A 19,208-nucleotide genomic window follows, 5' to 3' on the forward strand; every position below is an offset into this window, starting at 1 on the left:
CCCCTGGATGGGGACACAGGGACAGGGACAGAGGGACAGTGAGACCCCCGAGGGGTGGGACATGTCCCTGTCCTTGTACACCAGAAATGTCCCCCTGGGATGGGGACACAGGGACAGGGACAGGGACAGTGAGACCCCCAAGGGGTGGGACACATCCTTGGACACCAGGAATGTCCCCCTGGATGGGGACACAGGAACAGTGAGACCCCCGAGGACACTGAGGGGTGGGAAACGTCCCCGTCCTTGTACACCAGGAATGTCCCCCTGGATGGGGACACAGGGACAGGGACAGGGACAGTGAGACCCCCAAGGGGTGGGACACATCCTTGGACACCAGGAATGTCCCCCTGGATGGGGACACAGGGACAGTGAGACCCCCGAGGACACTGAGGGGTGGGAAACGTCCCCGTCCTTGTACACCAGGAATGTCCCCCTGGATGGGGGACACAGGGACAGGGACAGTGAGACCCCCGAGGACACTGAGGGGTGGGACAGGTCCCTGTCCTTGGACACCAGGAATGTCCCCCTGGATGGGGACAGGAACAGTGAGACCCCCGAGGACACTGAGGGGTGGGAAACGTCCCCGTCCTTGTACACCAGGAATGTCCCCCTGGATGGGGACACAGGGACAGGGACAGGGACAGGGACAGTGAGACCCCCGAGGGGTGGGACACATCCTTGGACACCAGGAATGTCCCCCTGGATGGGGACACAGGGACAGGGACAGTGAGACCCCCCCTCCAGCCACTGCCACCAGCCGGGGGGACCCCATGGGGACACCAACGGGGTGGGTGGGGCTCAGTTTTGGGGTGGGAGGGGCTCAGTTTTGGGGTGGGAGGGGCTCAGGTTTGGGGTGGGAGGGTCAGTTTGGGGGGTCGTGGGGGATCCCCTGGGGGGGTGTCAGTTTGGGGGGGGGTGAAGGATCATCTGGGGAGGGGGGGGTCAGTTTGGGAGCGTGGGGGTGCTTTTGGGGTCACAGGGTCAGTCTGGGGGCTCAGGGTCAGTTTGGGGGTTCAGGGTCAGTTTGGGGTGTAGGGGGGGTCAGTTTGGGGTCACAGGGTCAGTTTGGGGTCACAGGGGGTCAGTTTGGGGTCACAGGGGGTCAGTTTGGGAGCTCAGGGGGTCAGTTTGGGGTCACAGGGTCAGTTTGGGAGCTCAGGGGGTCAGTTTGGGGTCACAGGGTCAGTTTGGAGACTCAGGGGTCAGTTTGGGGTCACAGGGGGTCAGTTTGGGAGCTCAGGGGGTCAGTTTGAGGACTCAGGGTCAGTTTGGGGTCACAGAGTCAGTTTGGGGGCTCAGGGGGTCAGTTTGGGGCATAATGGGAGTCACTTTGGGGGGTGGGGGGGTCAGTTTAGGGTCACAGGGTCAGTTTGGGGTGTAGGGGGGTCAGTTTGGGATCACAGGGTCACTTTCAGGGCTCAGGGATTCAGTTTGGGGTCACAGGGTCAGTTTGGGGGATGGAGGGTCAGTTTGGGGTCACAGGGTCAGTTTGGGTGCAGGGGGTCAGTTTGGGGTCACAGGGTCAGTTTGGGGTCACAGGGTCAGTTTGGGGGTTCAGTTTGGGGTCACAGGGTCAGTTTTGGGTGCAGGGGGGGTCAGTTTGGGGTCACAGGGTCAGTTTGGGGGCTCAGTTTGGGGTCACAGGGTCAGTTTGGGGTCACAGGGTCAGTTTGGGGGCTCAGTTTGGGGTCACAGGGTCAGTTTGGGGTCACAGGGGTCGGTTTGGGGTGTGGGGGGTCAGTTTGGGGTCACAGGGTCAGTTTGGGGTCACAGGGTCAGTTTTTGGGGGTCACAGGGTCAGTTTTGGGTGCAGGGGGGGTCAGTTTGGGGTCACGGGGTCAGTTTTGGGTGCAGGAGGGGTCAGTTTGGGGTCAGGGGGTCAGTTTTGGGTGCAGGGGGGGTCAGTTTGGGGTCAGGGGGTCAGTTTTTGGGGGTCACGGGGTCAGTTTTGGGTGCAGGGGGGGTCAGTTTGGGGGTCACAGGGTCAGTTTTGGGTGCAGGGGGGGTCAGTTTGGGGTCAGGGGGTCAGTTTTTGGGGTCACCCACTTGCACTCCCCCGGCGTGTGCTTGGCCTCGTCGGTGCAGCTGTAGAACTTGCCCTGGGGGGTTTGGGGGGGGTCACACCGAGCCCCGGCCCTGGGGGGGGGGTTGGGACCCCCTGGGGGGGTTTTGGGGACCCCTTGGGGGGGTTGGGGACCCCTTGGGGGGGGTTGGGGACCCACTTGGTGGTTTTGGGACTCTGGGGGTGATTTTGGGACCCTGGGGGGGTTTAGGGACCCCAGAGGGGTGTTTGGGGACCCTGGGGTGGTTTGGGCACCCCTTGGGTGGTTTTGGGACCCCAAAGGGGTTTGGGGACCGGGCGGGGGGGGTTGGGGACCCCTTGGGTGGTTTTGGGACCCCGGGGGGGGGGGGGTTGGGGACCCCTTTGAGGGGGCTTGGGGACCCCAGGATGGTTTAGGGACCCCTTGGGTAGTTTGGGGACCCCAAGGGGGTTTGGGGACCCCAAGGGGGATTTTGGGGACCCATTTGGTGGTTTGGGAACCCCTTGAGTGATTTTGGGCCCCCGGGGGTGGTTTTGGGACCTCTTGGGTGATTTTGGGGACCCCGGGGGGGTTTGGGGACCCCTCGGGTGATTTTGGGACTCTGGGGTGGTTTTGGGACCCCTTTGGGGGGGTTTTGGGACCCCCTGGGGGTGTTTTGGGCCCCCCACCTTGAAGAGCTGCACCCCGATGCAGGCGAACATGAACTGCAGCAGCGTCGTGACGATCATGATGTTCCCGATGGTGCGGATGGCGACGAACACGCACTGCACCACGTGCTGGGGGGGACAGGGGTCAGTATGGGGGGGACAGGGGGGACAATGGGGACGAACACGCACTGCACCACGTGCTGGGGGGGACAGGGGTCAGTATGGGGGGGACAGGGGGGACAATGGGGACGAACACGCACTGCACCACGTGCTGGGGGGGACAGGGGTCAGCATGGGGGGGGACAGGGGGGACAATGGGGACGAACACGCACTGCACAACGTGCTGGGGGGGACAGGGGGGACAATGGGGACAGGGGTCAGCATGGGGGGGGGACAGGGACAGGGACAATGGGGACGAACACGCACTGGACAACGTGCTGGGGGGGACAGGGGTCAGCATGGGGGGGACAGGACAGGGGTCAGCATGGGGGGGGACAGGGGGGACAATGGGGACAGGGGTCAGTATGGGGGGGACAGGGACAGGGGTCAGCACGGGATGGGACAGGGACAGGGGTCAGCACGGGGAGGACAATGGGGACAGGGGGGACAATGGGGACGAACACGCACTGCACGACGTGCTGGGGGGGCAGGACAGGGGTCAGCATGGGGGGGACAGGGACAGGGGTCAGCACGGGAGGGGGACAGGGACAATGGGGACAGGGACAGGGGGTCAGCATGGGAGGGGGACCAGGGGGGTCACCAAGGGATGGGGACAGGGACAGGGACAGTGGGGACAGGGACAGGGGGGTCACCACGGGATGGGGACAATGGGGACAGGGACAGGGGGTCACCGCAGGATGGGGACAATGGGGACAATGGGGACAGGGACAGGGGGGTCACCACGGGATGGGGACAATGGGGACAGGGACAGGGACAGGGGGGTCACCACGGGATGGGGACAATGGGGACAATGGGGACAGAGACAGGGGGGTCACCACGGGATGGGGACAATGGGGACAATGGGGACAATGGGGACAGGGACAGGGGGTCACCGCAGGATGGGGACAATGGGGACAATGGGGACAGGGACAGGAGGGTCACCGCAGGATGGGGACAATGGGGACAATGGGGACAGGGACAGGGGGGTCACCACGGGATGGGGACAATGGGGACAGGGACAGGGACAGGGGGGTCACCACGGGATGGGGACAATGGGGACAATGGGGACAGAGACAGGGGGGTCACCACGGGATGGGGACAATGGGGACAATGGGGACAATGGGGACAGGGACAGGGGGTCACCGCAGGATGGGGACAATGGGGACAATGGGGACAGGGACAGGAGGGTCACCGCAGGATGGGGACAATGGGGACAATGGGGACAGGGACAGGGGGGTCACCACGGGATGGGGACAATGGGGACAATGGGGACAATGGGGACAGGGACAGGGGAGGGTGGCACCGGGCACGGGGACAGCAGGGACAGGGACAGGGCTGGGAGCGTGGGTTGGGGACAGGGACAGGGACAGGGGGTGTCACTGGGACGTGGGGACACCGGGGACAGGAGGGACACCTCGTGTGTCACCGGGACAGAGGGACAGTGGGGACAGGTGGGACAGTGGGGACCCTGTGACACCGGGACACTGGGACACTGGGACAGCTGTGCCACCCCTGTCACCTGAGCCACCCCAGCCCAGCACAGCGGGGCCCCAGTGCTCCCAGTGCCACCAGTGCAGCGTCCCAGTGCTCCCAGTACAGTGTCCCAGTGCTCCCAGTGCCACCAGTGCAGCGTCCCAGTGCTCCCAGTGCTCCCAGTGCCACCAGTACAGTGTCCCAGCCCCTCCCAGTGCTCCCAGTGCCACCAGTACAGCGTCCCAGTGCTCCCAGTGCTCCCAGTGCCACCAGTACAGTGTCCCAGCCCCTCCCAGTGCCACCAGTACAGTGTCCCAGCCCCTCCCAGTGCTCCCAGTGCCCACAGTACAGTGTCCCAGCCCCTCCCAGTGCTCCCAGTGCCCACAGTACAGTGTCCCAGCCCCTCCCAGTGCCACAGTACAGTGTCCCAGTACTCCCAGTGCTCCCAGTACAGTGTCCCAGCCCCTCCCAGCCCCTCCCAGTGCCCCCAGTGCAGTGTCCCCTAGCCCTCCCAGTGCTCCCAGTGCCCCCAGTGCAGTGTCCCAGCCCCTCCCAGTGCCCCCAGTACAGTGTCCCAGCCCCTCCCAGTGCTCCCAGTGCCACCAGTGCAGCGTCCCAGTGCTCCCAGTGCCACCAGTACAGCGTCCCAGCCCCTCCCAGTGCTCCCAGTGCCCCCAGTGCAGTGTCCCAGCCCCTCCCAGTGCTCCCAGTGCCACCAGTACAGCGTCCCAGTGCTCCCAGTGCTCCCAGTGCCACCAGTACAGTGTCCCAGCCCCTCCCAGTGCCACCAGTACAGTGTCCCAGCCCCTCCCAGTGCTCCCAGTGCCCACAGTACAGTGTCCCAGCCCCTCCCAGTGCTCCCAGTGCCCACAGTACAGTGTCCCAGCCCCTCCCAGTGCCACAGTACAGTGTCCCAGTACTCCCAGTGCTCCCAGTACAGTGTCCCAGCCCCTCCCAGCCCCTCCCAGTGCCCCCAGTGCAGTGTCCCCTAGCCCTCCCAGTGCTCCCAGTGCCCCCAGTGCAGTGTCCCAGCCCCTCCCAGTGCCCCCAGTACAGTGTCCCAGCCCCTCCCAGTGCTCCCAGTGCCACCAGTGCAGCGTCCCAGTGCTCCCAGTGCCACCAGTACAGCGTCCCAGCCCCTCCCAGTGCTCCCAGTGCCCCCAGTGCAGTGTCCCAGCCCCTCCCAGTGCTCCCAGTGCCACCAGTACAGCGTCCCAGTGCTCCCAGTGCTCCCAGTGCCACCAGTGCAGCGTCCCAGTGCTCCCAGTGCCACCAGTACAGCGTCCCAGCCCCTCCCAGTGCTCCCAGTGCCCCCAGTACAGTGTCCCAGCCCCTCCCAGTGCCCCCAGTACAGTGTCCCAGTGCTCCCAGTGCCCCCAGTGCAGTGTCCCAGCCCCCCCCAGCCCCCCCAGCCCCCCCAGTTGCCCACCTTGAGGCCCTTGGCCCGGTTGATGGCCCGCAGGGGCCGCAGGACCCTCAACACCCGCAGGATCTTCACCACCGAGATGGCGCTGGAGCTGCGGGGACACCAGTGCTCCCAGTGCTCCCAGTAACACCCCCCAGTGCTCCCAGTAACCCCCAACAGTGCTCCCAGTGCTCCCAGTGCTCCCAGTAACACCTCCCAGTGCTCCCAGTGCTCCCAGTAACCCCCAACAGTGCTCCCAGTGCTCCCAGTAACACCCCCCAGTGCTCCCAGTGCTCCCAGTAACACCCCCCAGTGCTCCCAGTAACCCCCACCAGTGCTCCCAGTGCTCCCAGTGCTCCCAGTAACACCTCCCAGTGCTCCCAGTGCTCCCAGTAACACCCCCCAGTGCTCCCAGTGCTCCCAGTGCTCCCAGTAACACCTCCCAGTGCTCCCAGTGACCCCCACAGTGCTCCCAGTAACCCCCCCAGTGCTCCCAGTAACCCCCCCAGTGCTCCCAGTGCTCCCAGTAACACCCCCCCAGTGCTCCCAGTGCTCCCAGTAACCCCCAACAGTGCTCCCAGTGCTCCCAGTAACACCCCCCAGTGCTCCCAGTGCTCCCAGTAACCCCCCCCAGTGCTCCCAGTGCTCCCAGTAACCCCCACAGTGCTCCCAGTGCTCCCAGTAACCCCCAACAGTGCTCCCAGTGCTCCCAGTAACCCCCAACAGTGCTCCCAGTGCTCCCAGTAACCCCCCCAGTGCTCCCAGTGCTCCCAGTAACCCCCAGCAGTGCTCCCAGTGCTCCCAGTAACCCCCAACAGTGCTCCCAGTAACACCCCAGCAGTGCTCCCAGTGCTCCCAGTGCCCCCAGTGCTCCCAGTAACCCCCCAGTGCCCCCAGTGCTCCCAGAAACACCCCCCCAGTGCTCCCAGTAACCCCCCAGCAGTGCTTCCAGTGCTCCCAGTAACCCCCCAGTGCTCCCAGTAACCCCCCAGTGCTCCCAGTGCTCCCAGTAACCCCCCCAGCAGTGCTCCCAGTGCTCCCAGTAATCCCCCAGTGAGCCCATAACACCCAGTGCTCCCAGTAACCCTCCACTGCTCCCAGTAACACCCCAGTGCTCCCAGTGCTCCCAGTAACCCCCAACAGTGCTCCCAGTGCTCCCAGTAACCCCCACAGTGCTCCCAGTGCTCCCAGTAACACCCCCAGTGCTCCCAGTGCTCCCAGTAACCCCTCAGTGCCCCCAGTGCTCCCAGTAACACCCCCCAGTGCTCCCAGTGCTCCCAGTAACCCCCAACAGTGCTCCCAGTGCTCCCAGTAACCCCCCCAGTGCTCACAGTGCTCCCAGTAACCCCCAACAGTGCTCCCAGTGCTCCCAGTAACACCCCCAGTGCTCCCAGTGCTCCCAGTGCCCCCAGCAGTGCTCCCAGTAACACCCTCAGTGCCCCCAGCAGTGCTCCCAGTGCTCCCAGTGCATCCCAGTAACACCCCTAGTGTCCCCATCAGCACTCCCAGTGCTCCCAGTAAATCCCCCAGTGCTTCAGCAGTGCTCCCAGTGCCCCCAGTAGTGCTCCCATCAGCACTCCCAGTGCTCCCAGTGCCCCCCAGTAACACTCCCACTGTTTTCCAGCACCCCAGCAGTGCCCCAGTGCCCCCAGTGGCTCCCAGCTGCCCCCAGTGTGCCCCAGTTGCCCCCAGTGTCCCCAGTTTGTCCCAGTTCCCCCCAGTATCCCCATTCCTCACTGCATGCCGAAGGAGATGAGGGACACCCCGACCACCAGCAGTGTCCCAGTTTGTCCCAGTTTGTCCCAGTTTGTCCCAGTATCCCCAGTATCCCCAGTCCCTCACTGCATGCCGAAGGAGATGAGGGACACCCCGACCACCAGCAGTGTCCCCAGTGTCCCCAGTTTGTCCCAGTTTGTCCCAGTTTGTCCCAGTATCCCCAGTATCTCACTGCATGCCGAAGGAGATGAGGGACACCCCGACCACCAGCAGTGTCCCCAGTGTCCCCAGTTTGTCCCAGTATCCCCAGTCCCTCACTGCATGCCAAAGGAGATGAGGGACACCCCCGACCACCAGCAGTGTCCCCAGTTTGTCCCAGTATCCCCAGTATCCCCAGTCCCTCACTGCATGCCGAAGGAGATGAGGGACACCCTGACCACCAGCAGTGTCCCCAGTGTCCCCAGTTTGTCCCAGTATCCCCAGTATCCCCAGTATCCCCATTCCTCACTGCATGCAGAAGGAGATGAGGGACACCCCGACCACCAGCAGTGTCCCCAGTGTCCCCAGTTTGTCCCAGTATCCCCAGTTTGTCCCAGTCCCCCCAGTCCCTCACTGCATGCCAAAGGAGATGAGGGACACCCCGACCACCAGCAGTGTCCCCAGTATCCCCAGTTTGTCCCAGTTTGTCCCAGTATCCCCAGTCCCCCCATTCCTCACTGCATGCCAAAGGAGATGAGGGACACCCCGACCACCAGCAGTGTGTCCCAGTTTGTCCCAGTTCCCCCCAGTCCCCCCAGTCCCTCACTGCATGCCGAAGGAGATGAGGGACACCCCGACCACCAGCAGTGTCCCCAGTTTGTCCCAGTTTGTCCCAGTATCCCCAGTCCCCCCAGTCCCTCACTGCATGCCGAAGGAGATGAGGGACACCCCGACCACCAGCAGTGTCCCCAGTGCCCCCAGTTTGTCCCAGTATCCCCAGTCCCTCACTGCATGCCGAAGGAGATGAGGGACACCCCGACCACCAGCAGGTCCAGGAGGTTGAACCAGTTCCGGCAGAAGGAGCCTTTGTGCAGGAAGGCCCCGAACACCGTCATCTGGGGGGGGAGGGGGGACCCCGAAACCACGGGGGGACCCCAAAAACATGGGGACACCCCCAAAAACATGGGGACACCCCAAAAACACGGGGACACCCCAAAACCCCGGGGACACCCCCAAACTCTGAGGACACCCCTAAACACTGGGGACACCCCAAAACTGGGGACACCCCAAAACTGGGGACACCCCAAAATCCAGGGGACACCCCCAAACCCTGGGGACACCCCAAAACTGGGGACACCCCCAAACCCTGGGGACACCCCCAAACCCCCGGGGACACCCCAAAACTGGGGACACCCCAAAACTCTGGGGACACCCCCTAAACCCTGGGGACACCCCAAAACTGGGGACACCCCCAAACCCTGGGGACACCCCCAAACCGTGGGCCCCCCCCCGCACCTTGAGCAGGATCTCCACGGTGAAGATGGAGGTGAAGGCGTAGTCGAAGTACCCCAAAATCTGGGGGGGAGGAAACGGGGTGACCCCTCCGGCCCTCCAGGACCCCCAAACACCTCCAGGGACCCCCAAAACACCTCCAGAGACCCCAAAACACCTCCAGGACCCCCCAAACACTCCCAGGGACCCCAAAACACTCCCAGAGCCCCAAAACACCTCCAGGGACCCCAAAACACCCCCAGGGACCCCCAAAACACCTCCAGGGCCCCAAAACACTCCCAGGGCTCCCAAACACTCCCAGGGACCCCAAAACAGCCCCGGGGACCCCAAAACACCCCCAGGGACCCCCAAAACACCCCCTGGTACCTCAAAACACCCCCTGGGACCCAAAACACCTCCAGGACCCCCCAAAACACCCCCAGGGACCCCCAAAACAGCCCCGGGGACCCCAAAACACCTCCAGAGACCCCAAAACACCTCCAGGACCCCCCAAAACACCCACAGGGCCCCAAAACACCCCCTGGGACCCCCAAAACAGCCCTGGGGACCCCAAAACACCCCCAGGGACCCCCAAAACACCCCCTGGTACCTCAAAACACCCCCTGGGACCCAAAACACCTCCAGGACCCCCCAAAACACCCCCAGGGACCCCCAAAACAGCCCCGGGGACCCCAAAACACCTCCAGGGACCCCAAAACACCTCCAGGACCCCCCCAAAACACCCCCAGGGACCCCCAAAACAGCCCCGGGGACCCCAAAACACCTCCAGGACCCCCCAAAACACCCCCAGGGACCCCCAAAACAGCCCCGGGGCCCCCAAAACCCCCCCAGGTAGCAGAGCGCGAGTCCCGCGGGGTTATGGGGTGAGTTCCCCCCACAGCTCCCCCAGTCCCTCCCAGTTTGCCCAGTGCCCACGTGGTTACTGGGAGAATTCCCCCAGTCCCCCCAGTGCCCCCCAGTCCCTCCCAGTTTGCCCAGTGCCCCCAGTTTGCCCAGTGCCCACGTGGTTGCTGTGTGAGTCCCCCCAGTCCCCCCCAGTGCCCCCCAGTCCCTCCCAGTCTGCCCAGTGACCACGTGGTTACTGGGTGAGTCTCCCCAGTCCCTCCCAGTCCCTCCCAGTTTGCCCAGTAGCCCATGTAGTTACTGAGGGAGTTCCCCCCAGTGCCCCCCAGTCCCTCCCAGTTTGCCCAGTGCCCCACGTGGTTACTGGGTAAGTCCCCCCAGGCCCCCCCAGTCCCTCCCAGTTTGCCCAGTCTTCCCAGTGCCCCACGTGGTTGCTGGGTGAGTCCCCCAGTCCCTCCCAGTTTGCCCAGTCCCTCCCAGTCTGCCCAGTGTGCCCAGTTTGCCCACGTGGTTGCTGGGTGAGTCCCCCAGTCCCTCCCAGTTTGCCCACGTGGTTGCGGGGCGAGTGAGCCCGCACGGGATCCTGGGCTGGGTGAGTCCCCCCCAGTCCCTCCCAGTCCCCCCAGTTTGCCCAGTTTGCCCAGTTTGCCCAGTGCCCACGTGGTTGCAGGGCGAGTGGGCCCGCACGGGGTCCTCCCTCCTAGTCCCCCCAGTCCCTCCCAGTCCCTCCCAGTAGCCCACGTGGTTGCTGTGTGAGTCCCTCCCAGTCCCCCCAGTTTGCCCAGTTTGCCCAGTTTGCCCAGTGCCCACGTGGTTGCTGTGTGAGTCCCCCCAGTCCCCCCAGTCCCTCCCAGTCCCCCCAGTCCCCCCAGTTTGCCCAGTTTGCCCAGTGCCCACGTGGTTGCTGTGTGAGTCCCCCCAGTCCCCCCAGTTTGCCCAGTTTGCCCAGTTTGCCCAGTGCCCACGTGGTTGCTGTGTGAGTCCCCCCAGTCCCCCCAGTCCCTCCCAGTCCCCCCAGTCCCCCCAGTTTGCCCAGTTTGCCCAGTTTGCCCAGTGCCCACGTGGTTGCGGGGCGAGTGTGCCCGCACGGGGTCCTCCCTCCCAGTCCCCCCAGTTTGCCCAGTCCCCCCAGTCCCCCCAGTTTGCCCAGTTTGCCCAGTGCCCACGTGGTTGCTGTGTGAGTCCCTCCCAGTCCCCCCAGTTTGCCCAGTTTGCCCAGTTTGCCCAGTGCCCACGTGGTTGCTGTGTGAGTCCCCCCAGTCCCCCCAGTCCCCCCAGTTTGCCCAGTCCCCCCAGTTTGCCCAGTGCCCACGTGGTTACTGGGTGAGTCCCCCCAGTCCCCCCCAGTCCCTCCCAGTTTGCCCAGTCTGCCCAGTGCCCCACGTGGTTGCTGGGTGAGTCCCCCAGTCCCTCCCAGTCTGCCCAGTGTGCCCAGTTTGCCCACGTGGTTGCTGGGTGAGTCCCCCAGTCCCTCCCAGTTTGCCCACGTGGTTGTGGGGCGAGTGAGCCCGCACGGGATCCTGGGCTGGGTGAGTCCCCCCAGTCCCTCCCAGTCCCCCCAGTTTGCCCAGTTTGCCCAGTTTGCCCAGTGCCCACGTGGTTGCTGTGTGAGTCCCCCCAGTCCCCCCAGTCCCTCCCAGTCCCCCCAGCCCCCCCAGTTTGCCCAGTTTGCCCAGTTTGCCCAGTGCCCACGTGGTTGCGGGGCGAGTGTGCCCGCACGGGGTCCTCCCTCCCAGTCCCCCCAGTTTGCCCAGTCCCCCCAGTCCCCCCAGTTTGCCCAGTTTGCCCAGTTCCCACGTGGTTGCTGTGTGAGTCCCCCCAGTCCCCCCAGCCCCCCCAGTCCCCCCAGTTTGCCCAGTTTGCCCAGTGCCCACGTGGTTGCTGTGTGAGTCCCTCCCAGTCCCCCCAGTTTGCCCAGTTTGCCCAGTTTGCCCAGTCCCCCCAGTTTGCCCAGTGCCCACGTGGTTGCTGTGTGAGTCCCCCCAGTCCCCCCAGTTTGCCCAGTTTGCCCAGTTTGCCCAGTTTGCCCAGTGCCCACGTGGTTGCTGTGTGAGTCCCTCCCAGCCCCCCCAGTTTGCCCAGTTTGCCCAGTTTGCCCAGTGCCCACGTGGTTGCTGTGTGAGTCCCTCCCAGTCCCCCCAGTTTGCCCAGTTTGCCCAGTTTGCCCAGTGCCCACGTGGTTGCTGTGTGAGTCCCTCCCAGTCCCCCCAGTTTGCCCAGTTTGCCCAGTTTGCCCAGTGCCCACGTGGTTGCGGGGCGAGTGTGCCCGCACGGGGTCCTCGGCGGCGAGGGAGACGCTGCTGAGGATGATGAAGACGAGGATGAGGTTGGTGAACACGTGGTGGTTGATGAGGGCGTGGCAGCGGACCCGCAGCCTGGGGGGCACGGGGGGGGCACGGTGAGCCCAGTGCTCCCAGTAACCCCCCAGTAACCCCCCAGAAACCCCCCAGTAACCCCCCAGAAACCCCCCAGTGAGACCAGTGCTCCCAGTAACCCCCCCAGTAACCCCCCAGTGAGACCAGTGCCCCCCAGTAACCCCCCAGTAACCCCCCAGTGCCCCTCAGTCCATCCCAGTGAGACCAGTGCTCCCAGTAACCCCCCAGCAGTGCTCCCAGTAACCCCCCAGTGAGCCCAGTGCTCCCAGTAACCCCCCAGTACCCCCCCAGTGACCCTCAGTCCATCCCAGTGAGACCAGTGCTCCCAGTAACCCCCCAGTGAGCCCAGTGCCTCCCAGTGCCCCCCGTGCCCCCAGTGCTCCCATTGCCTCCCAGTAACCCCCCAGTGTCCCCCAGTGCCCTCCAGTACCCCCAGTGCCCCCCAGTGCTCCCAGTAACCCCTCAGTGCCCCCAGTGCTCCCAGTAACTCCCCAGTACCCCTCAGTCCCTCCCAGTGCTCCCAGTGCCCCCCCAGTGCTCCCAGTGCCTCCCAGCATCCCCAGCCCCTGCCAGTGCCCCCAGTCCCAGGGGCCTCCAATCTCTCCCAGTGCTCCCAGTGCTCCCAGTGCCCCTCAGTCCCTCCCAGTGCCTCCAGTGCCCCCAGTCCCAGTGCCTCCAATCTCTCCCAGTGCCCCCCAGTGTTCCCAGTGCGTCCCAGTAACCACAGTGCCCCACAGTACCTCCCAGTGCTCCCAGTACCCCCAGTGCCCCCCAGTGCTCCCAGTGCCCCTCAGTCTCTCCCAGTGCCCCCAGTGCCCCCAGTCCCAGTGCCCCAAATCCCTCCCAGTGCTCCCAGTGCCTCCCAGTGCCCCCAGTCCCAGTGCCCCAAATCCCTCCCAGTGCTCCCAGTGCCTCCCAGTGCCCCCAGTGCTCCCAGTGCTCCCAGTGTTCCCAGTGCCCCCAGTGCTCTCCCAGTGCCCCCCAGTGTTCCCAGTGCCCCCAATCCCTCCCAGTGCTCCCAGTGCCCCCAGTGCCCCCAATCCCTCCCAGTGCTCCCAGTGCTCCCAGTGCCCCCAGTACTCCCAGTGCCCCCAGTGCCCCCAGTGCTCCCAGTGCCCCCAGTGCCCCCAGTGCCCCCAGTGCCCGGTGGGTGCCCGCTCACGGGTTGGTGCTGCTCAGCAGGAAGAAGGCGCTGCCCTCGGGGATGGGGGTCACTTTGGGCTTGGGGGGCTCCTCCAGGGACTCCAGCCGGGCCCCCCCCAGGCTGTCCCGCTCCCCCCGGCCCTCCTCGTCACCTGGGGGGCACCACGGGCTGGCACTGTCACCTCCCCCCCAAGGGACCCCCCCACGGGCTGGCACTGTCACCTCCCAGAGACCCCCACGGGCTGGCACTGTCACCTCCCCCCCCAGAGACCCCCACGGGCTGGCACTGTCACCTCCCCCCCAAGAGACCCCCACGGGCTGGCACTGTCACCTCCCCCCCCAGAGACCCCCACGGGCTGGCACTGTCACCTCCCCCCCCAAGGGACCCCCCCACGGGCTGGCACTGTCACCTCCTCCCCCCCAGGGACCCCCCACCCCAGGCACTGTCACCCCCCGAGGGACCCCCCCTGTCCAGCACTGTCACCTCCCAGGGACCCCCAAGGGCTGGCACTGTCACCCCCCCCAAGGGACCCCCCACCCCAGGCACTGTCACCCCCCCAGGGACCCCCATAGGCTGGACCTGTCACCTCCTCCCCCCCAGGGACCCCCCCACGGGCTGGCACTGTCACCTCCCCCAGGGACCCCCCTGTCCAGCACTGTCACCCCCCAGGGACCCCCATAGGCTGGTACTGTCACCTCCTCCCCCCCAGGGGACCCCCCCACCCCAGGCCCTGTCACCTCCCGCCCTGGGGACCCCCCACTCAGGCAGTGTCACCTCCCCCCACCAGGGACCCCCCCTGTCCAGCACTGTCACCCCCCCCAGGGACCCCCCCACCCCAGGCACTGTCACCTCCCCCCCAGGGACCCCCCTGTCCAGCACTGTCACCCCCCCCAGGGACCCCCCACCCCAGGCACTGTCACCCCCCTGTCCAGCACTGTCCCCCCCCCCAGTCACTGCCCCCCCCCAGTCCCTGTCCCCCCCCAGCCCCCCCCGTCCCCAGGTGCCCCTCACCTTCCTCACTCCCTTCCTCCTCCTCCTCCTCCTCCTCCTCCTCCTCCGGCCGCTCCCCCCTCGATCTGGGGAGGGAAGGGGGGGTCGGTGGGGGGGGTCGGGGCAGGGGGACACCCCCGGGGGGATCCCCCCCCCCCCTCCCAAACTCACCTTCACGGCCACGTCCGGACCCCCCCCGGGCCCCCCCCCGGGCCCCGCCTCGGCCTCGCCCGCCTTGTCCCTGGGGGGAGAGGGGGGGGGGTCAGCCCGGGGGGGCACCCCGAGGGACCCCGGGGGGCAGGGAACCCCCAGGAGGGTCCCGGGGGTCCGGGTACCCCCCAAAATGAACGCAGGGGTCTGGGTACCCCCCAAAAGGGTCTCGGAGGTCCAGGTGCCCCCCCAAAATGGACGCAGGGGTCCAGGTACCCCCCCCAAAGGGTCCCGAGGGTCCGGGTACCCCCCTAGAAGGGCCTCAGGGGTCCGGGTACCCCCCCAAAGGGTCCCGAGGGTCTGGGTACCCCCCCTAGAAGGGCCTCAGGGGCCCGGGTACCCCCCCAAAAGGGTCTTGGAGGTCCAGGTACCCCCCAAAATGGACGCAGGGGTCCGGGTACCCCCCCAAAGGGTCCCGAGGGTCCGGGTACCCCCCCAGAAGGGTCTCGGAGGTCCAGGTACCCCTCAAAATGGACACAGGGGTCCGGGTACACCCCCAAAAGGGTCCCGGGGGTCCGAGTACCCCCCCAAAATGGACGCAGGGGTCCAGGTACCCCCCCAAAGGGTCCCGAGGGTCCGGGTACCCCCCTAGAAGGGCCTCAGGGGTCCGGGTACCCCCCCCAAAGGGTCCCGAGGGTCCGGGTACCCCCCCAGAAGGGTCTCGGAGGTCCAGGTACCCCCCAAAATGGACGCAGGGGTCCGGGTACCCCCCTCTGCTCTCCCAGAAGGTCCCCGGGGGTCCAGGTACCCCCCAAAAGGGCTCCAGGGCTCCGGGTACCCCCCCCAGAAGGTCCCCGGGGCCCCAGATACCCCCCAAAAGATCCCCAGGGGTCCGGGTACCCCCCCAAAAGGGCTCCAGGGGGCTGGGGACCCCCCCAAAGGGTCCTGGGGCTCCCGGTACCCCCCCCAAAATGGACACAGGGGTCCAGGTACCCCCCTCAAAAGGGTCCTGGGGCTCCAGGTACCCCCTAGGATGGCCCCAGGTGTCCAGGTACCTCCCCAAAATGCCCCCCAGGGCTCCGGGTACCCCCCCCGAAGGTCCCAAGGGGTCCGGGTAGCCCCCCAAAATGCCCCCCAGGGGGTCCAGGTACCCCCAAAAATGTCCCCCAGGGCTCCGGGTACCCCCCAGAATGCCCCCGTGGGTCCGGGTGCCCCCCAAAATGCCCCCCGGGGGTCCAGGTACCCCCCCCAAAATACCCCCCGTGGGTCCGGGTGCCCCCCGAAATGCCCGCGGGGGTCCGGGTGCCCCCCCCAAAGGTCCCCAGGGCTCCAGGTGCCCCCCGAAATGCCCCCCGGGGGTCCCGGCTCACTTCTTGTCCCCCCCCGAGTTGAGGTTGTCCCCGTCGGCCAGGTTGTCCACGGCGATGGCCAGGAACACGTTCAGGAGGATGTCTGGGGGGGCACCAGTGCCCCCAGTGCCCTCCCAGTGCCCTCCCAGTGCCCCCAGTGCCCTCCCAGTGCCCCCCCCAGTGCCCCCAGTGCTCCCAGTGCCCTCCCAGTGCCCCCAGTGCCCCCGCAGTGCTCCCAGTGCTCCCAGTGCCCCCCCAGTGCCCCCAGTGCTCCCAGTGCTCCCAGTGCCCTCCCAGTGCCCCCCCAGTGCCCCCAGTGCTCCCAGTGCCCCCAGTGCTCCCAGTGCTCCCAGTGCCCTCCCAGTGCCCCCCCAGTGCCCTCCCAGTGCCCCCCCAGTGCCCTCAGTGCCACACAGTCCCCTCTCCCAGTTCTCCCAGTGCCCCCACTGCCCTCCCAGTGCCCTCCCAGTGCTCCTAGTGCCCCCCCAGTGCCCCCCCAGTGCCCCCCCAGTGCTCCCAGTGCCCCCCCAGTGCCCCCCCAGTGCTCCCAGTGCCCTCCCAGTCCCCCCCCAGTGCCCCCCCAGTGCTCCCAGTGCCCCCCCGGTGCCCCCCAGTCCCCCCAGTCCCCTCCCAGTCCCCTCCCAGTGCCCCCAGTGCCCCCGGTGCCCACAGTTGCCGCAGATGAAGAGGATGACGAAGTAGACGCAGACGAGCATCCCCGGGAACACGGGCCCGCCGTAGGCCATGATGCCGTCGTACATCACCGCGTTCCAGTCCTCCCCCGTCAGGATCTGGGGGCACCCGAACCCCCAGTGACCCCCCCAGTGACCCCCCCAGTGCCCCCCAGTACCCCCCAGTGACCCCCAGTACCCCCCAGTGCCCCCATGATCCCATCGTACATCACCGCGTTCCAGTCCTCCCCCGTCAGGATCTGGGGGCACCCGAACCCCCAGTGACCCCCAGTGACCCCCCCAGTGCCCCCCAGTACACCCCAGTATCCCCAGTACCCCCAGTGACCCCCCCAGTAACCCCCAGTACACCCCAGTGCCCCCCAGTGACACCCCAGTACCCCCAGTGCCCCCCAGTACCCCCAGTGCCCCCCATGATCCCATCGTACATCACCGCGTTCCAGTCCTCCCCCGTCAGGATCTGGGGGGACCCAAACCCTCTGTGACCCCCAGTGACCCCCAGTGACCCCCCAGTGACCCCCAGTGACCCTCCAGTGCCCCCCAGTGCCCCCAGTGACCCCCAGTGCCCCCCAGTACCCCCCATGATCCCATCGTACATCACCACGTTCCAGTCCTCCCCCGTCAGGATCTGGGGGGCACCCGAACCCTCTGTGACCCCCAGTGACCCCCAGTGACCCCCAGTGACCCCCCAGTGCCCCCACAGTGCCCCCACAGTACCCCACAGTGCCCCACAGTGCCCCCCATGATCCCGTCGTACATCACCGCGTTCCAGTCCTCCCCCCGTCAGGATCTGGGGGCACCCGAACCCCCAGTGACCCCCAGTGACCCCCCAGTGACCCCCAGTGCCCCCCCGTACACCCCAGTACACCCCAGTGACCCCCAGTGACCCCCAGTGACCCCCCAGTGACCCCCCAGTGCCCCCACAGTACCCCACAGTACCCCACAGTGCCCCCCCAGTACCCCCCAGTGCCCCCAGTAACCCCCAGTACCCCCCAGTACCCTCTGAGTACCCCCCAGTACCCCCCAGTACCTCCCAGTGCCCCCCCCAGTACCTCCCAGTGACCCCCCAGTGCCCCCCAGTACCCCTCAGTGCCCTCCCAGTGCCCCCCCAGTACCTCCCAGTACCCTCTGAGTACCCCCTAGTACCCCCCAGTGCCCCCCAGTGCCCCCCAGTACCCCCAGTACCCCACAGTGCCCCCCAGTACCCCTCAGTGCCCTCCCAGTGCCCCCCCAGTACCCTCTGAGTACCCCCTAGTACCCCCCAGTGCCCCCCAGTGCCCCCCCAGTACCCCCAGTGCCCCCACAGTGCCCCCCCAGTGCCCACCCAGTACCCCACAGTGCCCCCCAGTGCCCCCCAGTACCCCCCAGTGCCCCCACAGTGCCCCTGGGTTTTGGGTGCCCCTGGGGTTTGGGGTCCCCCCCGGTTTTGGGGTCTCCCCCGGTTTTGGGGTCTCCCCCGGGTTTTGGGGTCCCCCCGGATTTTGGGATGCCCCTGGGTTTGGGGGGATCCCCCCCGGGTTTTGGGGTCCCCTTGGGTTTTGGGGTCCCCCCGGTTTTGGGGTCTCCCCCGGTTTTGGGGTCTCCCCCGGGTTTTGGGGTCCCCCCGGATTTTGGGATGCCCCTGGGTTTGGGGGGATCCCCCCCGGGTTTTGGGGTCCCCTTGGGTTTTGGGGTCCCCCTCGGTTTTGGGGTCCTCCCTGGATTTTGGGGTGCCCCTGAGTTTTGGGATCCCCCTGGGTTTGAGGTGCCCCTGGGGTTTGGGATCCTCCAGGTTTCAGAGCATTCCCCCCGTTTTTGGGGTCCCCCCCGGTTTTGGCCCCCCCCTGTGTTTTAGGGTCCCCCCCGTTTTTGGGGTGCCCCCGTTTTGGGGTCCCCCCGTTTTTGGGGTCCCCCCGTTTTTAGGGCCCCCCGCTGTGTTTTGGGGCCCCCCCGTTTTTGGGGTCCCCCCTGTGTTTTGGGCCCCCCCCGTTTTTGGGGTTCCCCCTGGTTTTGGGGTCCCCCCGTTTTTGGGGTTCCCCCTGGTTTTGGGGTCCCCCCGTTTTTGGGTCCCCCCGTTTTTGGGTCCCCCCGTTTTTGGGGTGTCCCTGGGTTTTGGGTTCCCCCTGGTTTTGGGGTCCCCCCGTTTTTGGGTCCCCCCGTTTTTGGGGTTCCCCCTGGTTTTGGGGTGCCCCCGTTTTTGGGGTCCCCCCGTTTTTGGGGTGTCCCTGGGTTTTGGGTTCCCCCTGGTTTTGGGGTGCCCCCGTTTTTGGGGTGTCCCTGGGTTTTGGGGTGCCCCCGTTTTGGGGTGCCCCCGTTTTTGGGGTTCCCCCTGTTTTTGGGGTCCCCCCCGTTTTTGGGGTGTCCCTGTGTTTTGGGATCCCCCTGTTTTTGGGGTCCCCCCGTTTTTGGGGTGTCCCTGGGTTTTGGGGTGCCCCCGTTTTTGGGGCGCCCCGTTTTTGGGGTACCTGGAAGACGGTGAGCAGGGCCTGCGGGAAGGTGTCGAAGGTGCTGCGCTTGGTCTGGGTCTCGTCGAAGCTGAACTTGCCCCCGAAGAGCTGCATCCCCAGCAGGGCGAAGATGATGATGAAGAGGAAGAGCAGGAGCAGGAGGGAGGCGATGGATTTCATGGAGTTCAGCAGAGACCCCACCAGGTTGCTGAGGGACGCCCAGTGCCTGCGGGACACGCGTTACTGGGGGCGCTGGGAGCGCTGGGAGGGGACCGGGAGCACCACACTGCACACCCCCCGCCCGGAGTG

At 66.4% G+C, this 19,208-nt stretch overlaps 1 protein-coding gene across 1 annotated transcript in view; it reads right to left on the bottom strand.

The window, feature by feature from the left end:
• Positions 1-19,139, bottom strand: part of LOC127464867 (voltage-dependent L-type calcium channel subunit alpha-1F-like) — a gene marked incomplete at both ends in the record, with an annotated part of 29,370 nt that extends 10,231 nt beyond the window's left edge. Inside the window, 11 exons of the mRNA XM_051775321.1 lie at positions 2,047-2,099; positions 2,711-2,818; positions 5,751-5,838; positions 8,430-8,536; positions 8,937-8,996; positions 12,022-12,151; positions 13,314-13,446; positions 14,307-14,371; positions 15,806-15,887; positions 16,455-16,575; positions 18,918-19,139. Of these exons, the coding sequence (XP_051631281.1) occupies positions 2,047-2,099; positions 2,711-2,818; positions 5,751-5,838; positions 8,430-8,536; positions 8,937-8,996; positions 12,022-12,151; positions 13,314-13,446; positions 14,307-14,371; positions 15,806-15,887; positions 16,455-16,575; positions 18,918-19,139 (1,169 nt within the window). The remainder of the gene's footprint in view (positions 1-2,046; positions 2,100-2,710; positions 2,819-5,750; positions 5,839-8,429; positions 8,537-8,936; positions 8,997-12,021; positions 12,152-13,313; positions 13,447-14,306; positions 14,372-15,805; positions 15,888-16,454; positions 16,576-18,917) is intronic.
• Between the last annotated feature and the right edge of the window lie 69 nt (positions 19,140-19,208).

This window comes from Manacus candei, unplaced genomic scaffold, assembly GCF_025592945.1.
Source record: "Manacus candei isolate 608988 ecotype Guabito, Panama unplaced genomic scaffold, ASM2559294v1 h1tg000287l, whole genome shotgun sequence".
NCBI lineage: Eukaryota > Metazoa > Chordata > Aves > Passeriformes > Pipridae > Manacus > Manacus candei.